Source organism: Curcuma longa, chromosome 14, assembly GCF_044706935.1.
Source record: "Curcuma longa cultivar G26 ecotype Majalengka, Jawa Barat chromosome 14, ITB_CL_G26_1.1, whole genome shotgun sequence".
Lineage (NCBI taxonomy): Eukaryota > Viridiplantae > Streptophyta > Magnoliopsida > Zingiberales > Zingiberaceae > Curcuma > Curcuma longa.
In genome coordinates, this window is record NC_133874.1 from 4,425,259 (window position 1) to 4,443,293 (window position 18,035).

An 18,035-nucleotide genomic window follows, 5' to 3' on the forward strand; every position below is an offset into this window, starting at 1 on the left:
ACGGAAACATCAAGATGCTCAAGTGCATCAATCTCTAGTCCAGATTTCCACCATGTTTCACTCAAATTTCCATTACGTTTCCGATGATCTTCTCCAAAATTTTAATAATCCACAAAATAAATAAATAAATTCTCAACGCGTCTTCTCGTTGATAAAAAGGAGCATAGTTCCACAAGTAGAGTTGCAATCCCATTGTTTGAAGTTCCAATCCTCCTCCTGCTTCAGTTTTCCTACTTTCACTTTCTCTACGATCTTCCCTGCCTTCTTGCTTCTCTTTCATATTTTTCTCTTTCTTCAGTTCCTGTTTCTGTGAGCACAAATCAAAACAAGAACAGAAAAAAAAATGGAATTCGGAAGAGCTCGGTCAGAATTAGCCAGCCACTCAAACCAACAGAGAGCTACAGGGATGAGGACTAGACCTACTTTCAAGGAGTAAGTCAAGTCTCTGTTTTTCTTTGCTTGTCGAATCATTTTTCTTATGCCACAATTTGGTGTAGTTCAGCTGCAAGTAAATCTTTTTCTTGCCAATTGTGTTTCCATCTGCATTTCTTATTCCAGGGTGATCATGCAAGCTCTAGGAATAAAGTATGTTGGCTTGGTGATGAATCCCCTGGTCAGAAATCTGGTATATCGCCTTGTTTGTTTGATCTTCTCTAGTTTAGAACCACAAATGGAATAGATTTACTCTGGGATTCATGCTCTTCTTTGTCTGGCTTAAGACTTGAATATGCTTGCTCTTCTTTGTCTGGCATCTGTCTGTTTTAGTTGCATGACGAGCTTGCGCGCATTGTTCCACAAATTGAGTTTGCTGTGAGACAGGAGGTGGAAATCATAACTCGATATGCATTTTGTCAAACAGACACCATGATATAGATTTAACACCATGAAACTGACTCAGGTGCAAGGGGAGCTGCAGAACATAATACCTCTGGTTGTCGATCAAATTGCTCTTGTCATGCGTCAACAGGTGCAATGCTCGATCGCTTCAAACAGACACCATTAGCAGGTTTGCAGGGGTTGTGATCAAATTGGAGAACTGGAAAGCTGAAACTAATCTTGAAATTTGCATCACTGGTACAGCTGCGCGAGGAACTGATGAATGCAATTACTCAAATCAACACCCAAACTAATGGTATTGTGGTTCAGCAGGTGGAACCTCTGATTGCTCATGAAGACCACTTACAGAGGTACAACTCATGAAATCCTTTTGTCTAATGTTTCATTTGTCGTTTAGAAATCATTCTCGGGTGCTGTAGATCTCGCAGACTGCATATCAGAGAAGTTGGGCCAGCAGCACCAAACCTTCAACTCTCCTTCCAAAAGAAGCTGCTACAATCAACCTTCTATGCCGAGGAACTTATCAAAGATGAGGATTGTAACAATCTCCAGGTTGCCCTTAGGCAAATTGAATCTGGACAAATATATAGCCTGCCTCTTGAATTCCCTGTTGAAGTAGAGATAGTGGTCATTGATGGAGAGTTCCCCGGTGATAGCAGCGGCGAGTGGAGTACTGAGGAATTCAATAGCAAAATATTGAAGGGACGGGAAGGAAGGAAGCCATTGCTCGTAGGAGCCTGCAAGGCCAGATTGCATGAAGGCATAGCTTCCTTTGGAGATATCAAGCTCACTGATAGTTCCAAACCTGGCAAGTTTAGGTTAGGCGCCAAAGTTTCCCCTAGCAGCCATGTCAGGCGGGTGATCAAACCAGCAGTTACAGAATGCTTTAAAGTTTTAGTCGAACGAAGCAAACGTAAGTCTACCTTCTTTCAGTGTACCTCTCTAGATCTAACAATCCTTAAAGTAACAAAGCATTTCATGATGTAACACAATTGCTTGCCGAACGATGGCTGTCTTTCTTTTCCAGAGCATCGGAAAAACTACCCCCCATCTCTGGATGATAAGGTATACAAGCTGGAAAACATTAGACTGAATGGTGAATACATGAAGAGGTTGGCGACTCACAAAATAACCACTGTGAAAGATTTCCTGAAGCTCTCAGTTGTTGATCAGGAGCGCCTTCAAAAGGTAAGTCGAACATATGCATTCTCTTCTCTCCAGGGCTTCAAGTATCTCAATGAGTGCGTTCATGATCCCAAAGTCTCTGTTGTTGTCAGATTACAAATATGAAGTGGCCAAAGTTGAATGAAACTGTAAGGCATGCAAACACTTGCGACAAGGGCGAGGTTCTCTACATGTATAGCAGGGAATCTTTTCATCTCATCTTGAACTCTATTTGTGAAGTCCAAAGCGTCACGATCGATGGTGTGCCTCGCCAACTTGAACATCTTACACTGTGGCAAAAGGTAAAGAGTGATCAATAAGCCATAAGTAAAAATGATTCACACACCATTTTAACATGCAAAAGAGAATCATGTTTACCTTTAGGAATTTGTGAAGAAGCTGGTCTCAGAGGCATATGACAAGGGGGACAATTTGGAGAGATTTTACGGTATGCGACATAAAACACATTAGTACACCTCTCCAATACTTACATGTTGATGTTTATGAGTAGTGTCTCCCTGGCCATCTTTCCAGGTAATTCTCCGAGCCAAGGTGAATTAGGGCCTTCTTCCCCTGTGTCTCAGAACATGATCTGGACTGGTACTGGAGCTCATACAAATGGGCTAGAACAGCTTCCTCCATCTCACATGGTGAGGACTATGCTATTCAATACGCGTAGTATTGATACTTTTACGAATTCGTATCTGATATAGTACCCCAATGTGTGCAGGACAATGCACAAGAAAATTTGAATCCCTTCCATGGAAGCAGTGGAGCATCATCCAGCGGAATCATTGGAGTACAACAAAATGGTAAGTAGTCCTATTTATCACAAGAATATCCTAGAAAGAATTAGTCATTCACATTTTCATAGTATCCTTCCCTTGAAACAGGCTCATTGTTCAATTTTAGTCGTCTAGATTCATTCTCGTACATTCCCTATGGTTTTGACAGCAATGAAGCATTTCAAAGCAATCTACCCCCTATTGAAGAGCTATGGCAAACTTGAGCCCTATCAAACTTAGTCTTGCTTCATTTAGCTGAAACCGTCTTGATTTGGACAGGGTTTGGTGTTTGTGCACAGATGATCAAGGATAAGTTTGATTAAATCATAGGTTTTTCTTGTTTGATTTGAAAAGAAAAAGTATACATAAATCATGTATTATTTCGTTTTTTCATTCATTTACATGTTATTTCTTCTTGACTCTTTAGCAAAGTGTAACACATTGCTTCTTTTCTTCTATCCTTTCTTTCCTTGTAAAAAAAAAAGACTCTTTAAGTATTGATGGTGGTAGTTAGATTGTGATCATTATGAAAAATGAGGGTGAGTTGGAGATCTGATAGAAAAATGTCAGAGACCCCGCTTTCCACTGGCGTCAGTGAATGAAATACCAAAAAGAGTTTCGATCTTATGAAGATCTTGCAACAAAATGACATTCTTGTGGGGTCTTCATGGGAGGGAGCTTAAGGTCTACCTGGAAAGATTAAGAATGGATAGGGATTCATCCAATCCATCAATTTGATTCCATTTAAATCCTACAAAAATTGAATCTTTATCCTTATCGAAATAAGTTTAGTGGTTAGTCCTAAAACAATAGTCAAAGAATACTCATAACTGTGAAACACTAGCTAGCTTGCTTCATCAGTACCACACACATAAGCACTAAACCTTGTTATCAAACTTTAGTTGATCAAGCTATCGAGCAGAGCAGGTTGGGTGATCTAGAGGAGCTAAAATAGTTAAATGTAACAGTTGAGCTAGACAAGCTAGTCACATTGGACCGGTTGAATGACTAATCAAGTTAGTCATGCTAGCTTATTGGGCAAGCTAGATAGACCGAGTGAGTCGAGTGGGTCAATCGCACTGGATGGGTTGGTCAAGTTTTACAAATTGGACAAATTGTGCAAGGCAAATGAGCCAATTAGGCTAGTAGAACAAATGGGACAGGCAGGCTAGTCTAGACAGTCTAGCAGACCAAGACAGTTAGGCTAGGCAAGCTAATCGATTTAGATGAGTCAAATGGGACAAACTATTTGGTCAACCAACCTTGTGGCCAAGTGAGCTAAACTTTTCATATGGGTTGAGCAAGCCAGTCAAGTTGGGCAATTTGGACAGATAAGTCGATTTCAGTCTAACCTAACAATTAGATGAGTAGATTGGCTGAATTTGCTAAATAGTTAAAATGAGCTGAGTGGATAATGCTAGTCAAATGATTCAAACGAGTTTGTCAGATCAGGCGATCTACATAAGTTAGATTGGATGAATCAAGTGAGCTAGAGCTAGACAGACCGAGTGTGTTGGACGAGTTGGAGAGGTTAAATGTGTAAGTCATCCGTCCCTTCATTTATTCCATCTTTTTAGTGTTTTTTCATTCATTGGAATAAATTAGGCAATATCCATTTACTTATTTATCAATTTGCTCATTCTTGTACATTCCTTCAGGCAAGTGTTTTTTATAGAAATGATCTCAGAAAACCTTTGGGTATAGCATGTTGCGAGATGATTGTTATTAGGGATGATAACAAGGTGAGACACTTATTAAGTAGGAAAAAGTTCATGCCTTAATCATAAAGTATTTGGAACAACCTACCTGATTAAAGAAGAGAGATGAAGCATAATGAACTCCATTTCCATACGACAAAATCTAAATTTTCAGATGGAACTTGACCCATTGCCATTGATTAATACATAAGCAAAAGAATTTTCAGATAGAAAACTAGCTTAAATATGATAACAAAGTGACTCGACATAACTCTTACATATATGGTTCATTTCTTCTGTTGTCAATTTATTTGAACATGAATTTCCACACTTCCCGCACATTGGATGAACCATCAGCAACCTCAGCAAGCAAAGAAGCTGTCATTACACCTAGGAGTAGAAAAAGGCAACGCATGGTCACCATTGGAAAAATAAACAGGCCAAAAGACATCAAAACTGAAGTATAAAAGTCAATGCATGATAACTAACCACTTGCACTAAGTTTAGGTGTTTCATAATTAATTCATCTGATGCCGAATTATCAGATACTGATTTAGGAATATAAAGAGTATTTTCATTTTTCATCTTCAACATCAACACCAAGTCGTACTATTTCAGGAATGCAATGCTTTCGATGGTAGTCCATTTACTACTGTAGTCATAACCAAAAGAGTATGTTTCCAACAAGGGAAAGAAATAAAGGAGAACACAATGTGACAAAAAGATTTTTTTCCTAGCGACACTTTCTCTTTGTTTCCTTTGATGGAAAAGTGAGAGGAAAGAAGACCAAGCATATGAACCATATATGACAGATTGCACAAGTGAAAATGGATAGGAATGTGATGACAGCAGCACAAGTGAAAAGAGAAAAGGAATTTATCAAAATGTGCCCTAGTTTCATTCTTTTTTCTTTTACTAAAATATCTTCTTGTTTGCGGGTTTTTGTTTACGATAAAGACATGTAAATATCTTTTCCTTATTATACCCTGCCATTTCAAAATTCCAATCCAAAATGTTTCACAGCTGATTTTAAAATCAGCTTAGAAGCTAATCTTGAAATCAGCTTGGATCAACATTTCCACATAAATCTTATGTGTGAATTATTGCCACTTGGCATATGCATTTTTAAGATATATCCTACAGGTGCCAAACTCAATTTAACCTAAACAAGTTGTGTTAAGGATTACTTTGAACGAGTTGATTTTGAAATCAAAAGTGGCAACATTTTCGCTTGAAATCTTATATAAACTCATTTCCACCTAATATATGTATATGCTCAAACAAGCAAATTTAGGCTTATTTGAAACCAACTAGTGAAACATTTGGGGTGGAAATTTTAAAATGGAAGGATATAACAAGTAAATGAGTGAGTTGCATTTTGGGAAAAACAAAAAATGGCAGAATGCTTTTGTAGAACAGGAACACTACAAGCATGTTTCGGTAAATTACAAGCATGGCATTCATGTTTGGGAAAGCTTACCATCTTCTTCAACCAAATTTACAAATTGCCTTGTACCCCCACCAACTCCAAAATAATGCTTCTTTCCTGCCATATAGATTACTCCAAGGGGATGTTGCAAACACTGCAAAACACGAGTCTCAGAGATATATTGAGAGTCTTATCAGAAGGCTTGCATATTGAACATCAAAGAAAAAACAGTAACCTTTTTGCCAAGTGCATAGAGACTACTAAGGGAGGATGGTTCATACACAGTTTCTGCCATCAAAATGACATCGTAACCATCACATAATTTTCCCTCTGAACCAGCAAATGTTGCTTTTTGTTGACCCACATTAGAACAGCAGAGTAGAAGCTGATGGACTTCATTCCAATCACCAGCGAAGAACCGAACACTAGGGGAGCTGGGAGTTGATGACTTGCTTATAGGCAATGATTCATGTTGGTTTAAGTGTTTCTGTAAGTTGACTTTCACATTTGGGATGGTTAGATTGCGAAGCACCTCAGCATTAAAGTCTTGAAAGTGAATGACTGATGCACCCTACAAATTAGATAACTGTAATTGTAATAATCACCTCACAGAAAGCAACAAACCATATAAGTTGGGGAACATACCTCAAGGCCTGCAAAGATCCCTGGAAGTCCATGACCACATCCAAGCTGACAAAACAAGATAGTTGCAAATATCAAATGAAAGAAATGATATGTTTTTGCCACCTAAATCTTTGATTCAGCAAAGAATAATGATGTGATTTCCATAGAGGGACCCAAATCCAATGGAAATTTTCATTTAATAATCAGTATCCATGATTAATTCTGGATAAATTAAGTGGAAAATAGGGTTACTTCATAGGGAATTCTATGACGGCTCAAGAATTTATGTCCAAAGAATTGCATCCTTTCCCAATGATGAGAAGCAAGAAACAGAAGAAAGACCATAAAAGCAGATATAGATAGCATAAAGGAGGAAAGAAACCATAATTTAAAAAACGGCTGCCTAAGCCACATATTAGATGGATTTGGAAGGACAGCATGGCCCTGAAAAAGAAGCCTTTTTTAGTTCATTTGAACCTATTCAAATTGAAATGAATTGACAAAACCCTGCTTCCTATTTAATTGACAAAACCCTGCTTCCTATTTGATATCTGGTAACTTATAAATGTTAATACAAGCACTTGAGTGATAATCATTTAGATATTAATTATATGCATGTTACTTATATATCATCCATTCAACAATGTCAATTAATATTGATTACTTCATGCTTTTTGCGTTGCATGATAGACATATAGTTTTCATATGGAAGTACAAGCCAAATGTGTTAACTAATTGATGTGTGTGTTTCGTATACATATTTTCGATATAGTTTTGCATACATTTGTTCCATTATATTAACATATTATGCATATTTTCATCTCTTTTGCATTGATTTTATCCTTGTAATTCGGAGAACTACTCTTTGTTCATTTTTATTGACAGAATATGAATTTGAAGCTTAACTGAGGTAAAGAATCCTTAGAACGCACATTCCAACATGGTGCACAATCTGGTTGTGTCCCCCGACATGGCCGTGCATCACCTATGGAGTTTGGCGTGCAACGGAGCAGCAAAAGAGACCTCCAGCAAGGAACACAACCTGACAGTGTTGGCCACCATAACTGTGTTCCCCTCTGTATACGAGGAAGTTTTCTAGAGTGCCACACGGTCAGGCAGTGCTTCCCAACACGACCGTGGACCGTGTGGCGGCAACCCCCTATTTTTAAGAAAATTTTATATTTTAGGAAAGTACCCCCAACTTTTTAAGAAAGTTTGTTAATTTTTTGATATCCTTGGAGGTTATAAAAGAACCAAAAGGGCACATGTTTAAGGCATTTGGGATAAGGGGATCTCCCATTCCCTGATCAAGGAGTTTCCTCGTAATAGGGAACCCTAAGAGAGAGACATTTTCAAGGAGCCGTCAAGATTCTGTCCACCGAGGAGCTTGGAGATCAATTTGAAAACAACTACAAACGCCACGTCTAAGCCTTCTCTCTCTTTTCTCTTTGATTTGAGTTGTAAAATATTATTCTTCATGTATTTTGCTTGTACCTCCATTTGAAGTAGTCTCTTATTCTAGGATTAGTGAATAGCCCGATGTAATCGTTGCACTTGTTTTGTTTAATTCAACTCTTCTATGGTATGACGTGTTTAATTTATGATCCGACTTTAGTATGTATACATGACTATGACACTAGTGTACGTTTTCATATCACAAGGATGCAAAGAAAGGACTGAGAGGTGAACCTAATTCTCCAACTCCTAAAGTTCGAGACTTGAGAGGTTGTTCATAAAAGTAGTTCAAAATCTTACAAGAGTACCATTGGCTATCATGGAGCTTAATGGATCTACTCCGATTCGACGTCATGAAATAGGGGATAACACCTAAAGAATCGTGGGACATCGTGATAGGAACCTCCTTAAGAAAACAGTCGCTCTAGTAAGGTTACCTTGAAAGTAGGCGTCACATTTGGATAGATACTCCGGTATTATTCGAAAGAAGATATCGGGTACCTTGGAATAGACCACCTTCATACTTATCAAATACAGAGGTAAAAGAGTGAATAACAATTAGGGCATCAACGATCATCGCAGTGAAACTGAAGTCCTAGAATTGCTTCCTCAAATCGATTTTCCCCACGAACTCTTCTTGCTTTCTTAGACCGTTTTCTTTCTCACACGATTTTCTTGATTTCGATCCATTTAGATAACCTACTTCACATAGCGAACTAGTACTCGATTTAACAACCCCAAAGGATGATATTTTATTATTTGACGACGTCGTGCACTTACAGATTTCACACATCACTAATATCCTTCATTATATGATTAGCCATTTCTATTGATCTAAATATTCTTTCTAAAAGAATTATAATGACTGCATATGCCTCTGCATACATGCCATGTAGGCTCATGCTACATTACTGAAAGTGACCCATTAATTTGAATTAGGCATGAACCCTCGCTGCTTCATTCCAGGTCAATACTGGTAGATGTATCATCCAGGCTTTATAACTCAATTATCCCAGAACTCCAATATAGGATTAACTTGGGGAGTCATCTTGTAACGCCCGAGTTATTTTTGTCTATTTTTGAATTTTAATTAGATTAAAAAAAAAAAAAAATGAAATTATAATAAAGGTCCTTTAGTTAAATGGTGGAAGGGAGTTGGATAAAAATCAAATAGGTAAAAAGATTCGCCTTGTAAAGACGAATCCAACGAGACCAAGTTTGACCAAATCGGAGGTCGTTTGAGGGCTGAACCAGGAGAACCAAGATTGAACCGAGGTTCGCTACAGTAACCGGTTCAAGGATTTAAGTTGAACCCGGTTTAATCAAACACTGTTCATCGGGTAAAATTTTTCGGGATTTTCTTGATCACGCCGCGCGCTCCGGCTTCTTCGCAACGGACCGCGTCCGACAGCGAGAAAAGGTCGGCGGCCGCAACTATAAGAAGGAGGGCTGAGGCACGGAGGAGGAAGCCACGCAAGGATCCCTCGCCCTAACCCTAGCCGAGCTCCTCCGCCGCCTGGCGCTCACCGCCGACCCAACTGCCGCCTTCCCTGTTTTCTCTGCATCCGCCGCCGTCGCGTGGAGAAGACGAAGCAGAGCAGCCCCGCCCTTTGCTCCCTTGCCCTGTTCGCCGGAGAAGCACGAGCGCCAAGCTCAGACCGCGCGCCCCGCCTGTGACCTGCTGCCCTGTCCGCGCAAGGAGAAGACGACGCAGAGCAGCCGCCGCCTCCCGCCTCCCTTGCGCTGTTCGCCGGAGAAGCACGACCGCCAACGCCGCCTCTGTCGCCGCCGGCTGCCCTGCCTCAGCTGACGCCGACCGCGAGCTCCGTTCTGCTCGTCCGCGCGGAGAAGACGAAGCACAGTTTTTTTAATTAACTAGGTTAATTAAATACGGTAAGTTTAATTAATTAAAGTAGCTTGATTAATTAAAGTTTGTTGATTAAATTAGTTTAGATTATTAATCTAATACTAATCCAGTAATTTGTTAAGTTAATAATTAATTAGTTAATTGTTGATTAATCAGTTAATTAAGTAGTTAATTAGTAAATCAATTAATTAGTTTAATAGTTAGTATTTGATTAATCAAAGATGTATATGTTTGATTAATCCAATTGGAAAGGTGAATGAGGTTTAACTAATTAATTGATTAGGTTATGATTAGGTGAAATTCAGATAAGATATAAGAATCATTTGGAATTATTCTAGGATATGTTATTTAGAAGATGTTTTGTTACAGGAATTTGACTCGTGGATCTAGTAGTATTTCGAGGATCGTATTGTGACTATTCATCAATAAGGTAAGTACATCTAAACATGATTTTGTTCACCTGCAGTATGAGTTGTTCCGTTACTTTCGTTATTGTTTCCATGATGTGATTTGATAGAGCATGCATACAGTATTCCTGCCATGACATCATTTTAAGTTAAAGCATGTGTAAATTGTTTCTTTCAAAATTGCATGATATACGAAGTATAAGAAAAGTATTTTACTTTATTTTGATGTTGACAAGTACCGGACCGTGAGGTGTCCAAGGGATGGGCTCCATAAGTTGCCCCTAGGCCGCGAGGTGCCTAGTACGCTCTAATCGGCTTCGGTGGCTAGCTACCCCGAACCGGTTAGGGATGCGCGCATTGGTACTTTGTCAGGGCCCAAAGGATGGATGTTTAGTATGTTTAATTATTATGAAATAGTATGTTTTGAAAATCCCCTCACATGTTTAGATATGAACATTCATGTTGCATAAATTAGTTATTACGAAGTTTTCTATGGTTTTTGTGAGTTAGATGATGTACTTACTAAGCGTTGCTTATAGTTTGCATTCCTCATATTGCAGATAAATAAAAGGAAAAGTTTTAGGAAAGAGGAGGCAGCTGGAGAAGTGTTTGATGTGTGGTGTCGGCGGAACCGCGGAATAAGATCAAGAATTATATAAATGTTTATTTTATGTCCAAGAATTTATATTTATTTCTTTTGCTTCCGCATGCTAAACAGAAAAAGAAAAGTTTATTTGAGTTATTTTATTTAATGAGTAAAAGTTAAGGAAAGTTAAAGTACGTAACGTCTCCCTATGAGTATAAGAAAGAGGGGGGCGTTACACATCTAAATGATTATGATTCAAATAGAAATACTATAAGAAGATGACTCTTGTCTCTTTAAATAATATTGCACATAACACATGTAAAATAGCACATATATCACCTGGGATCAGGCAGCCCACCTCTAAAACACTCTTTCCTCTGAGAACTAACTCGCCTTTGTGGACCTCAGAATGCAGTCTCTTAACAAGATCAAGTGAACCTTCCCACAGCTTCAAGCCCCCTACTCTTGGAAACCCCGGACTTTACTTTTAGGCAAGCACCAAACAGTGTACACGAGCCGCAAGTAGATACATAGAGAAAGAAAAATGAGCAAAACTAAAGCACTAGCGCACCTTCATATTTTCCTGGAACTAAATCTGAGTTGGCCAAGCCGAACACATCAGAGGTACTTACTCTTCCCTACCACAACAAGAGAACACCAAATAACAGGAAGAAAAGAACAAGGATAAGAACTATCAGACACCATACTTGACACAAGCAAACAAATTCAATTACCTTATGAAGAGTAAGCCCGTCGGCGATGACTATAGGCTCCACACTTGATTCCAGCCGCGATTCCTGGAAGAACGACCAACAAAATTTTGATTTTTTATCCTGGGTCGATCAAAGATAGAATTTTGAAGTTTAGACAGAGTAACCTCCTCGGTGATGAGAACTTCCACAGAAGCCGGCGATGGTGGAAGGGGGTTTCGTGAAGATGCGGATGGCCCAAATCCCAGACTTGAGAGAGAGAAACTAGGGTACAATTTCTGACGGAACAGAGAGAGAAAAAAAAAGTGAAACAACAACAGCCGAGGGGAAAAGGAACTGAATAAGTAAGATAGAAGACCTCGGAGAGTTCAGAAGCTCTATTATTCTCCATCGCTCGGGAGTTAGAGGAACCGGCGACGACAGCCAACGGAGCGGCGGCGGCGGCGGAGGTGTTGATGTGATGGGAAATCGAAGCGGAGCGGCGACTGCGAGTATATAACTAACTATTGGGCCTCATTGGGCTTCATCGGAAAGACGGCCCAATTTTATAGTTAGAAAGATAACCAAATTAGGAAAGTTCAAAACCACTTCAAGTTTAGGAGGCAGAATGATACTATTTAGATATCGTATCGATGTTTTGATGTATCGACCATGTTAGTAATGCGACAGAGCTCCTCGACTTCAGAATTGAAGCAGTTCTCCAACAAGCATGTGTTGTTTGAACAATCGAAAAAATTGAGTCCAAGATGTATAAAATAGGTGTGAGCACAACACAGTCTATCATCTCAGGAATGTGAGACTGGATCACACCATAATCTGGTTAGCATATTCTAAGTCATGATCATGACCGACCCGCGTTAGTTGGAAGCTTAAGCTGTCGACGACACGGTAGATCTCATCGCGACTCGGGTGATACGAGTCTTCCACCAGAAATTTATGAACTTCACCATCCAATTCTATCCAGCTATATGCAGATAGCTTCTGCACATTCTTTCTCTTCATCAGATTCCTAATCTCTTTTACATCGTTCCATCTGCCTGCGTCGGCGTAGACGTTGGATAGAAGCACATAGTTAGACGAGTTCTCCGGCTCCAAAACTAGTAGCTTCTTCATGCAGATCTTGGCGAGCTCGACATTCGAATGAATTCGGCACGAACTCAATAAGGTCCCCCAAATAACCACATTAGGCTCTACTTCCATCTCGCAAATGAACTTGTAAGCATCTTCCAATCGCCCTGACCTACAGAACAGATCGACTATGCAAGCACAATGCTCGACCTTTGGCGCGATGCCATGTTTGAGCTTCATGCTATGAAATGTTGCGAGTCCTTGCTCAACTCGGCCTGCATGAGTGCACGCTGTTAGTAAGCCAACAAAGGTTATGTCATTCGGCTTGAAGTTCTCCACCTTCATCCTCCGGTAGAGACGAAATGAATCTTCGGCGAGCCCGTTCAATGCGAGTCCGGCGATCATCGAATTCCAAGTAACGACATCCCTTTCTTTCATTTTATCAAACACCCTACGAGCTCCATGGATGTTCCCACACTTGGAGTACATGTCGACCAGGGCTGAGCAAACATGAACCCCTGTTGCCAGACCTTGTCCCTCGATGTAGCTTCCTATGCGTTCTCCAATTTCTGCACTGCCGAGTTGCGCGCTGGCAGACAAGATGCCGACGAGTGTGACCTCGTTCGGCTTGCAATTCTTCGTTCTCATCCTCTCGAAAAGATCAAGCGCCTCTTCCGACTTCCCGTTCTGAGCATAGCCGCTGATCATGGCGCTCCATGCAACAACATCTCTGTGCGCCATTTCATCAAACACTTGGCGCGCCTTGTCCACATCGCCACACTTCACGTACATTTCTAGCAATGCGGTTTGCAAAATCAAATCTTTCTGCAAGCCAGTGTCGGCGATCAAGCACTTTACCTTCTCCCCTGTCTTCAAGTCGCCTAGCTTCGCACAGATGGATAGAAGTGTCACCGCGGTGATCCCGTTGGGCCGAGCATTCTCCTGCTGCATGCGCTCGAACAACCTAAGAGCTTCAGGGAAGTCTCCACTGCGGGAATAGCAAGAGATCATGGAATTCCAAGAAGCCGACGTTCTCTTAGTCATTTCATCAAACAGTCGGCGCGCTTGGAGGACATTTCCAGCTTTGGAGTAGCCGGAGATCAAGCAGTTGACTGGAACCGGGTCCTTGGCGGCGATATCATCGAAGGCTCTCTGCGCGGAACTTAAATCACCGGCCTTGCAGTAGAAATCAATCAATGCGGCCTGAATGAAGACGTTAGATCCGAGCCCACGAAGCAAGAGGTGGCAGTGGACTTGCCTGCCTTGTTCGGAATCTGGGATCGAAGCGCAGGCTTTGAGAGCGAGAGAGATGGATGGAAACGGTAACGGAGTCCCTTTGCGGTGAGCGGAGAAGAAGGCTGCGAGGACCTCTCGGTGGAGAGAAAGCTTGGAGAAGGCAGAGACGATCCTGCCGCAGAGGTCGGATTCGGGCTGGGGAATGGATTCGAACATCTCGAGCGCGTCCATTGCGGCGGCGGGGGAAGGGGAGAGAGTGAGGAGGACATGATCGAGGAGGAGAGGGAGGAGGTCGGGCTGGGACCGGATGAAAAGAGAGTGAATCTGAGCGAGGTGGCGGTGGAGATGGACGGCACCGGGCTGTTGGAGGAGAGAGATGATGTTTGTAAATCGATCGGACATGAGCGCCGTTGCTTGGCCGGGGCTTGGCGGCGGCGGCGGCGGCGGCGGAGGGACAAGGAAGGAAGAAATGTTATTGTACTGTATCTCGTTAAAATCATTATTATTACGTTTTATTAACTAGAAATTTTAAAAATATAAAAAATATAGACAAAAATCAAAAAATAGCCTTTATTATCATTTTCATCAAAAGAATATTTTTTTTTAAGTTAAAAAAATAATATTTCATCGTATTTCTTATCATAAAAATATCTTTATTTTAACATATAATAAAATTATTATATATGTAACACATAGAGAAAATACTTTTTAAATAATTTAATTAATTAATAAAAAATATTTCAATATAATAATATTTTAATTATAGTAATTTTAATCATAGATTTAATTTATTACTACTACAACAATATTATAGAGGATACTTTTTAAGATGAGAAATAAATATCTTTTAATAAAGAATACCTTTTTAATTTTTATCTAAAAATATACATTTTTAATATAAATAATTTTAGAATAACAAATTAATATCTAAAAGTTTTTGTTAATTATTCCATTTAACATATTTTATACCAAGTGGAAATATTCATATTTAAGCTATTAATAATGAATAGTTTTTTTACGTGGTTCAATAAAATATCGTAAAAATTTAAAATAGATGGCACGAACCGGCCTTGGCCCTATTCAATCGAGCCGGAATTTGGCGGTCGATCTCTAAGTTACGGGTCATGTCCGGCATTGTCCTTGACGGACCGGACCCGGACCGGACGGATTCCAAGTCTAAACCTAAATCAGCCCCGGCATGCTGACGGACGGCCAGCGCGGCGACCCAGTTGCCATTTCTGTCAACATGACGTCATCACGCACGCAGAGAGAGAGAGAGAGATACATAAAAGAATACCTGCAATACTCAACGTAAAATAAGCAGTTTGAAGCAGCCCACAGAATTGAAAGCCTCGCCATGGCACCTGGTTTTCCTTACGCAACCCATTAAAAATGGTATGGTATCCGTATCCTCAATCTCCACCTCCATCCGCCACCACAATCCTTCCCCTTTCGCATCCCAATCCCGCCGGAGGAGGAGAAAGAGATCCCTTTTCACCCTCTTATCTTTTGAGGAATCAAAAGTGAATACCTTTGGCAACTTTATGTGTGTTTTTGTGCATGCACCTTCGTCGCCGAATCGCCGACCGCGGCAACTACCTTTCCTCGTTGTTTTCCCTCCCGCAATCGCGGGCTGTTCGCGTTTGTTCCAGTTTTCGCGCTGTGGCATTCCGTGACTCCGTAAAGTTCGGCTTTTGATCGCGTTTGGGGTTTCGGAGGAGGCTGTGCCAGCGGCAGAAGAATCCGACGCTGGCTCCGATGCCGAGTGCTGTGCAGAGGCTGTTTGATACCTGCAAGGAGGTGTTTGCTGATGTCGGATCAGGGGCCGTCCCGTCGCCGGCTGATGTGGAGCGCCTTCGATCCGTCCTCGGTACTGTTCTTATATCCACCATGAGAGATTGCTAGATCATAAAAGTTTTCACTTTTCCTGGTTTACTTTGCTGTTTATTGAGTTCTTTGATGATCGTCTGTCAATGTGATTAACTAGTTTACTTTTACTGTCACTGCGTCAAGATGCATACACAAATAGTTAGAGAAGATATCATTTAATGCTTTATTTCCAAGTCCTGAATAGTATATTTAAACAGATCGTAAAAGCCAAGGTACTTGCTGATTATGATGGCCAATCTTAGCTAACACTTAAATTAACAATGGCAGATGAATAACAGGAGTTTAAGGCATTTTGTTATTACTGTTTTTTCTTGTATGGATACGGGGGTGTTTTGGAAGATGGGAGAAACTTTTATCAGCAACTGTGGTGGTGCATGGACAAGTTCAAACCTAACACATCAACTAGTGAGTAAGAGCCAACTGAAGCTCCCTTAATGACCCAAATGAGTCGCTCATGGTTTTTCAACCTTTTTATGTTGCTACATAACCAACTTCAAGAACATGAACTATATGGATGTGGTCACACTTTTCTCATATTCTCTGGTTGTTGATTGTCTATGATATCATTGGGATGCTCTGTTGTTTAAGGAACGACATAAGACATTGGATTTATGTTGATGTAGCCAATGTTTCTTTGACTATATATTTTGAAAAAACATGCATTCATTATGGAACTGGATACATTCATTGGGATACTTCAGTTTGTTTCTTGGATCACCTTCAGGATTGTTTAGGAATTGATGGAGTTCTGATTATTTGTCTTCGTCTGCAGATACTTTAAAGCCACAAGATGTCGGTCTTAGTCGCAACCTACCCCTTTTCAAGCATGCCTCAACAAATAGACCTCCTCCTGTAACATATTTGCACCTTTCCGCACTCCCCAATTTTTCGGTATCTTAATATCTTCACATTGATTATAAACACCACCTGGTGTGTATTAGTTCTTCCTAATTGCTTCCTGCCATGCTGCAGATTGGTATTTTTTGCCTCCCACGAACAGCAGTCATCCCACTACATAATCACCCTGGCATGACTGTTTTTAGTAAAATTCTTGTTGGCTCCATGCATATTAAGTCCTACGATTGGGTTACTGATCCTCAGAGTCCCAATGAAAAAATCATGTCCCCGACCGGTGTGTGCTCTGTCTGAAATGTTCAGTTAGCACTAAGTGCCTAGCAAGCATAAGCCTCCACGACTTGTTTTGATGATTGTTAACTAGTTGTTGCTTGGGAAATCTGCAGGTGCATGCTTGGCAAAGGTGAACACTGATGCCGTCTTCAAGGCACCTTGCGAGACATCCATTTTATACCCTACTACTGGGGGTAACATACATCGTTTCACGGCAGTGACCCCTTGTGCAGTTCTTGATGTCCTTGGACCACCATACAACGACAATGAAGGAAGAGCTTGCACTTATTACAAAGAGCACCCATACTTGAGTTTTCCTGGTAGTTGCTGTTCTCTTGTTGGCAATAACCTTTAGTCAATTTGCTGTCTTATAGTTTCACTACTAAATTATAAACAGTACAGAAAAAAGAAAAGGATGAGGAGATCATCTATCTGTTTATTATCCAAATTCAGTTAATATTTACCTCTTAACCCGGATAATCTTTGAAAGCTTTGATTATCTGAATCAGAAATTGTTTTGGTTTTTCGTCGCTCTAAACTTTCAGAAGACCCATCTCATGTTGAGCATCTGAGCTCATGGCTTATAAGCTTCTTGCATAAATGAATAAACATTAGTTTCTGATTGTCATTCCAGTCTTCCAGATTTAGCAGATGTGGTCTCACTTGCTGTCTTTTTAGGTGCAGCAATTCCAGGGGCAGGTGATGGTGACTCCGCATGGTTGGAAGCTATGCCTAGTGATCCCGAAGAACTCGTCGTACGTGGTGGCCAATACACAGGACCAGAAATTGTAGACTACTGACCTCTTAACTTGCTATGATGCTGCAAATTTTGCAGAAAAGCAAACAAGACTTGCTGGGTTGCATGTAAATACACAGAAAGCAAAGGAATTTTAGGCAGTAAAGGGGACATGAGTAAGGGTGCCTTCTCTATTCAAAAAGTCTTTGGTTTCTTCAACATAAAAAAGCACATCCTCAATGTGCCTTCAAGTTTGTTTATAGCCAATTTGTCTTTATATAGAATTTCTCCATTCTCTGTATTTTTCATTGTTACAAGTTACCGACAGCCTTGGTAATGAAGATTAGTTTGCTATTGCCATTTTGACATAGCCATTGATTTTAACAGGAGGAACTCTATTTCTCTAATCACTTGTA

At 40.4% G+C, this 18,035-nt stretch overlaps 4 protein-coding genes across 7 annotated transcripts; 2 read left to right on the forward strand and 2 right to left on the reverse strand.

Moving 5' to 3' along the window:
- Positions 1–297: 297 nt before the first annotated feature.
- Positions 298–8,122, forward strand: LOC141844958 (protein SAR DEFICIENT 1-like). 4 transcript variants are annotated; one of them, XM_074732946.1, is made up of 12 exons: positions 298–432; positions 559–625; positions 766–822; positions 899–967; positions 1,081–1,187; positions 1,257–1,750; positions 1,865–2,025; positions 2,115–2,303; positions 2,386–2,449; positions 2,536–2,651; positions 2,732–2,813; positions 7,422–8,122. In XM_074732946.1, exons 1-12 carry the CDS (start codon positions 344–346, stop codon positions 7,439–7,441), a joined length of 1,515 nt encoding a protein of 504 aa, XP_074589047.1. In that variant the 5' UTR covers positions 298–343; the 3' UTR covers positions 7,442–8,122. The 4 variants fall into 4 exon arrangements, with proteins under 4 accessions (XP_074589047.1, XP_074589045.1, XP_074589046.1 ...); XM_074732944.1 differs by lacking the exon at positions 7,422–8,122 and adding an exon at positions 2,895–3,242; XM_074732945.1 differs by lacking the exon at positions 7,422–8,122 and adding an exon at positions 2,895–3,242 and having other exon boundaries at positions 1,266–1,750.
- Positions 4,626–11,992, reverse strand: LOC141844959 (uncharacterized). Its single transcript, XM_074732948.1, has 9 exons — positions 11,920–11,992; positions 11,729–11,839; positions 11,586–11,648; positions 11,423–11,489; positions 11,210–11,310; positions 6,558–6,602; positions 6,148–6,483; positions 5,964–6,066; positions 4,626–4,873 (listed from the first exon to the last, which is right to left on the reverse strand). The coding sequence occupies exons 1-9, from the start codon at positions 11,950–11,952 to the stop codon at positions 4,791–4,793; spliced, it is 942 nt and encodes a 313-aa protein (XP_074589049.1). The 5' UTR covers positions 11,953–11,992; the 3' UTR covers positions 4,626–4,790.
- Positions 11,993–12,306: 314 nt separating this feature from the next.
- Positions 12,307–14,267, reverse strand: LOC141845598 (pentatricopeptide repeat-containing protein At1g08070, chloroplastic-like). Its single transcript, XM_074733661.1, has one exon. The coding sequence runs from the start codon at positions 14,265–14,267 to the stop codon at positions 12,366–12,368; it is 1,902 nt and encodes a 633-aa protein (XP_074589762.1). The 3' UTR covers positions 12,307–12,365.
- Positions 14,268–15,235: 968 nt separating this feature from the next.
- Positions 15,236–17,974, forward strand: LOC141845077 (plant cysteine oxidase 2-like). The gene is made up of 5 exons (XM_074733116.1): positions 15,236–15,735; positions 16,528–16,646; positions 16,728–16,887; positions 16,997–17,203; positions 17,562–17,974. The coding sequence occupies exons 1-5, from the start codon at positions 15,624–15,626 to the stop codon at positions 17,681–17,683; spliced, it is 720 nt and encodes a 239-aa protein (XP_074589217.1). The 5' UTR covers positions 15,236–15,623; the 3' UTR covers positions 17,684–17,974.
- The last annotated feature ends 61 nt before the right edge of the window (positions 17,975–18,035 follow it).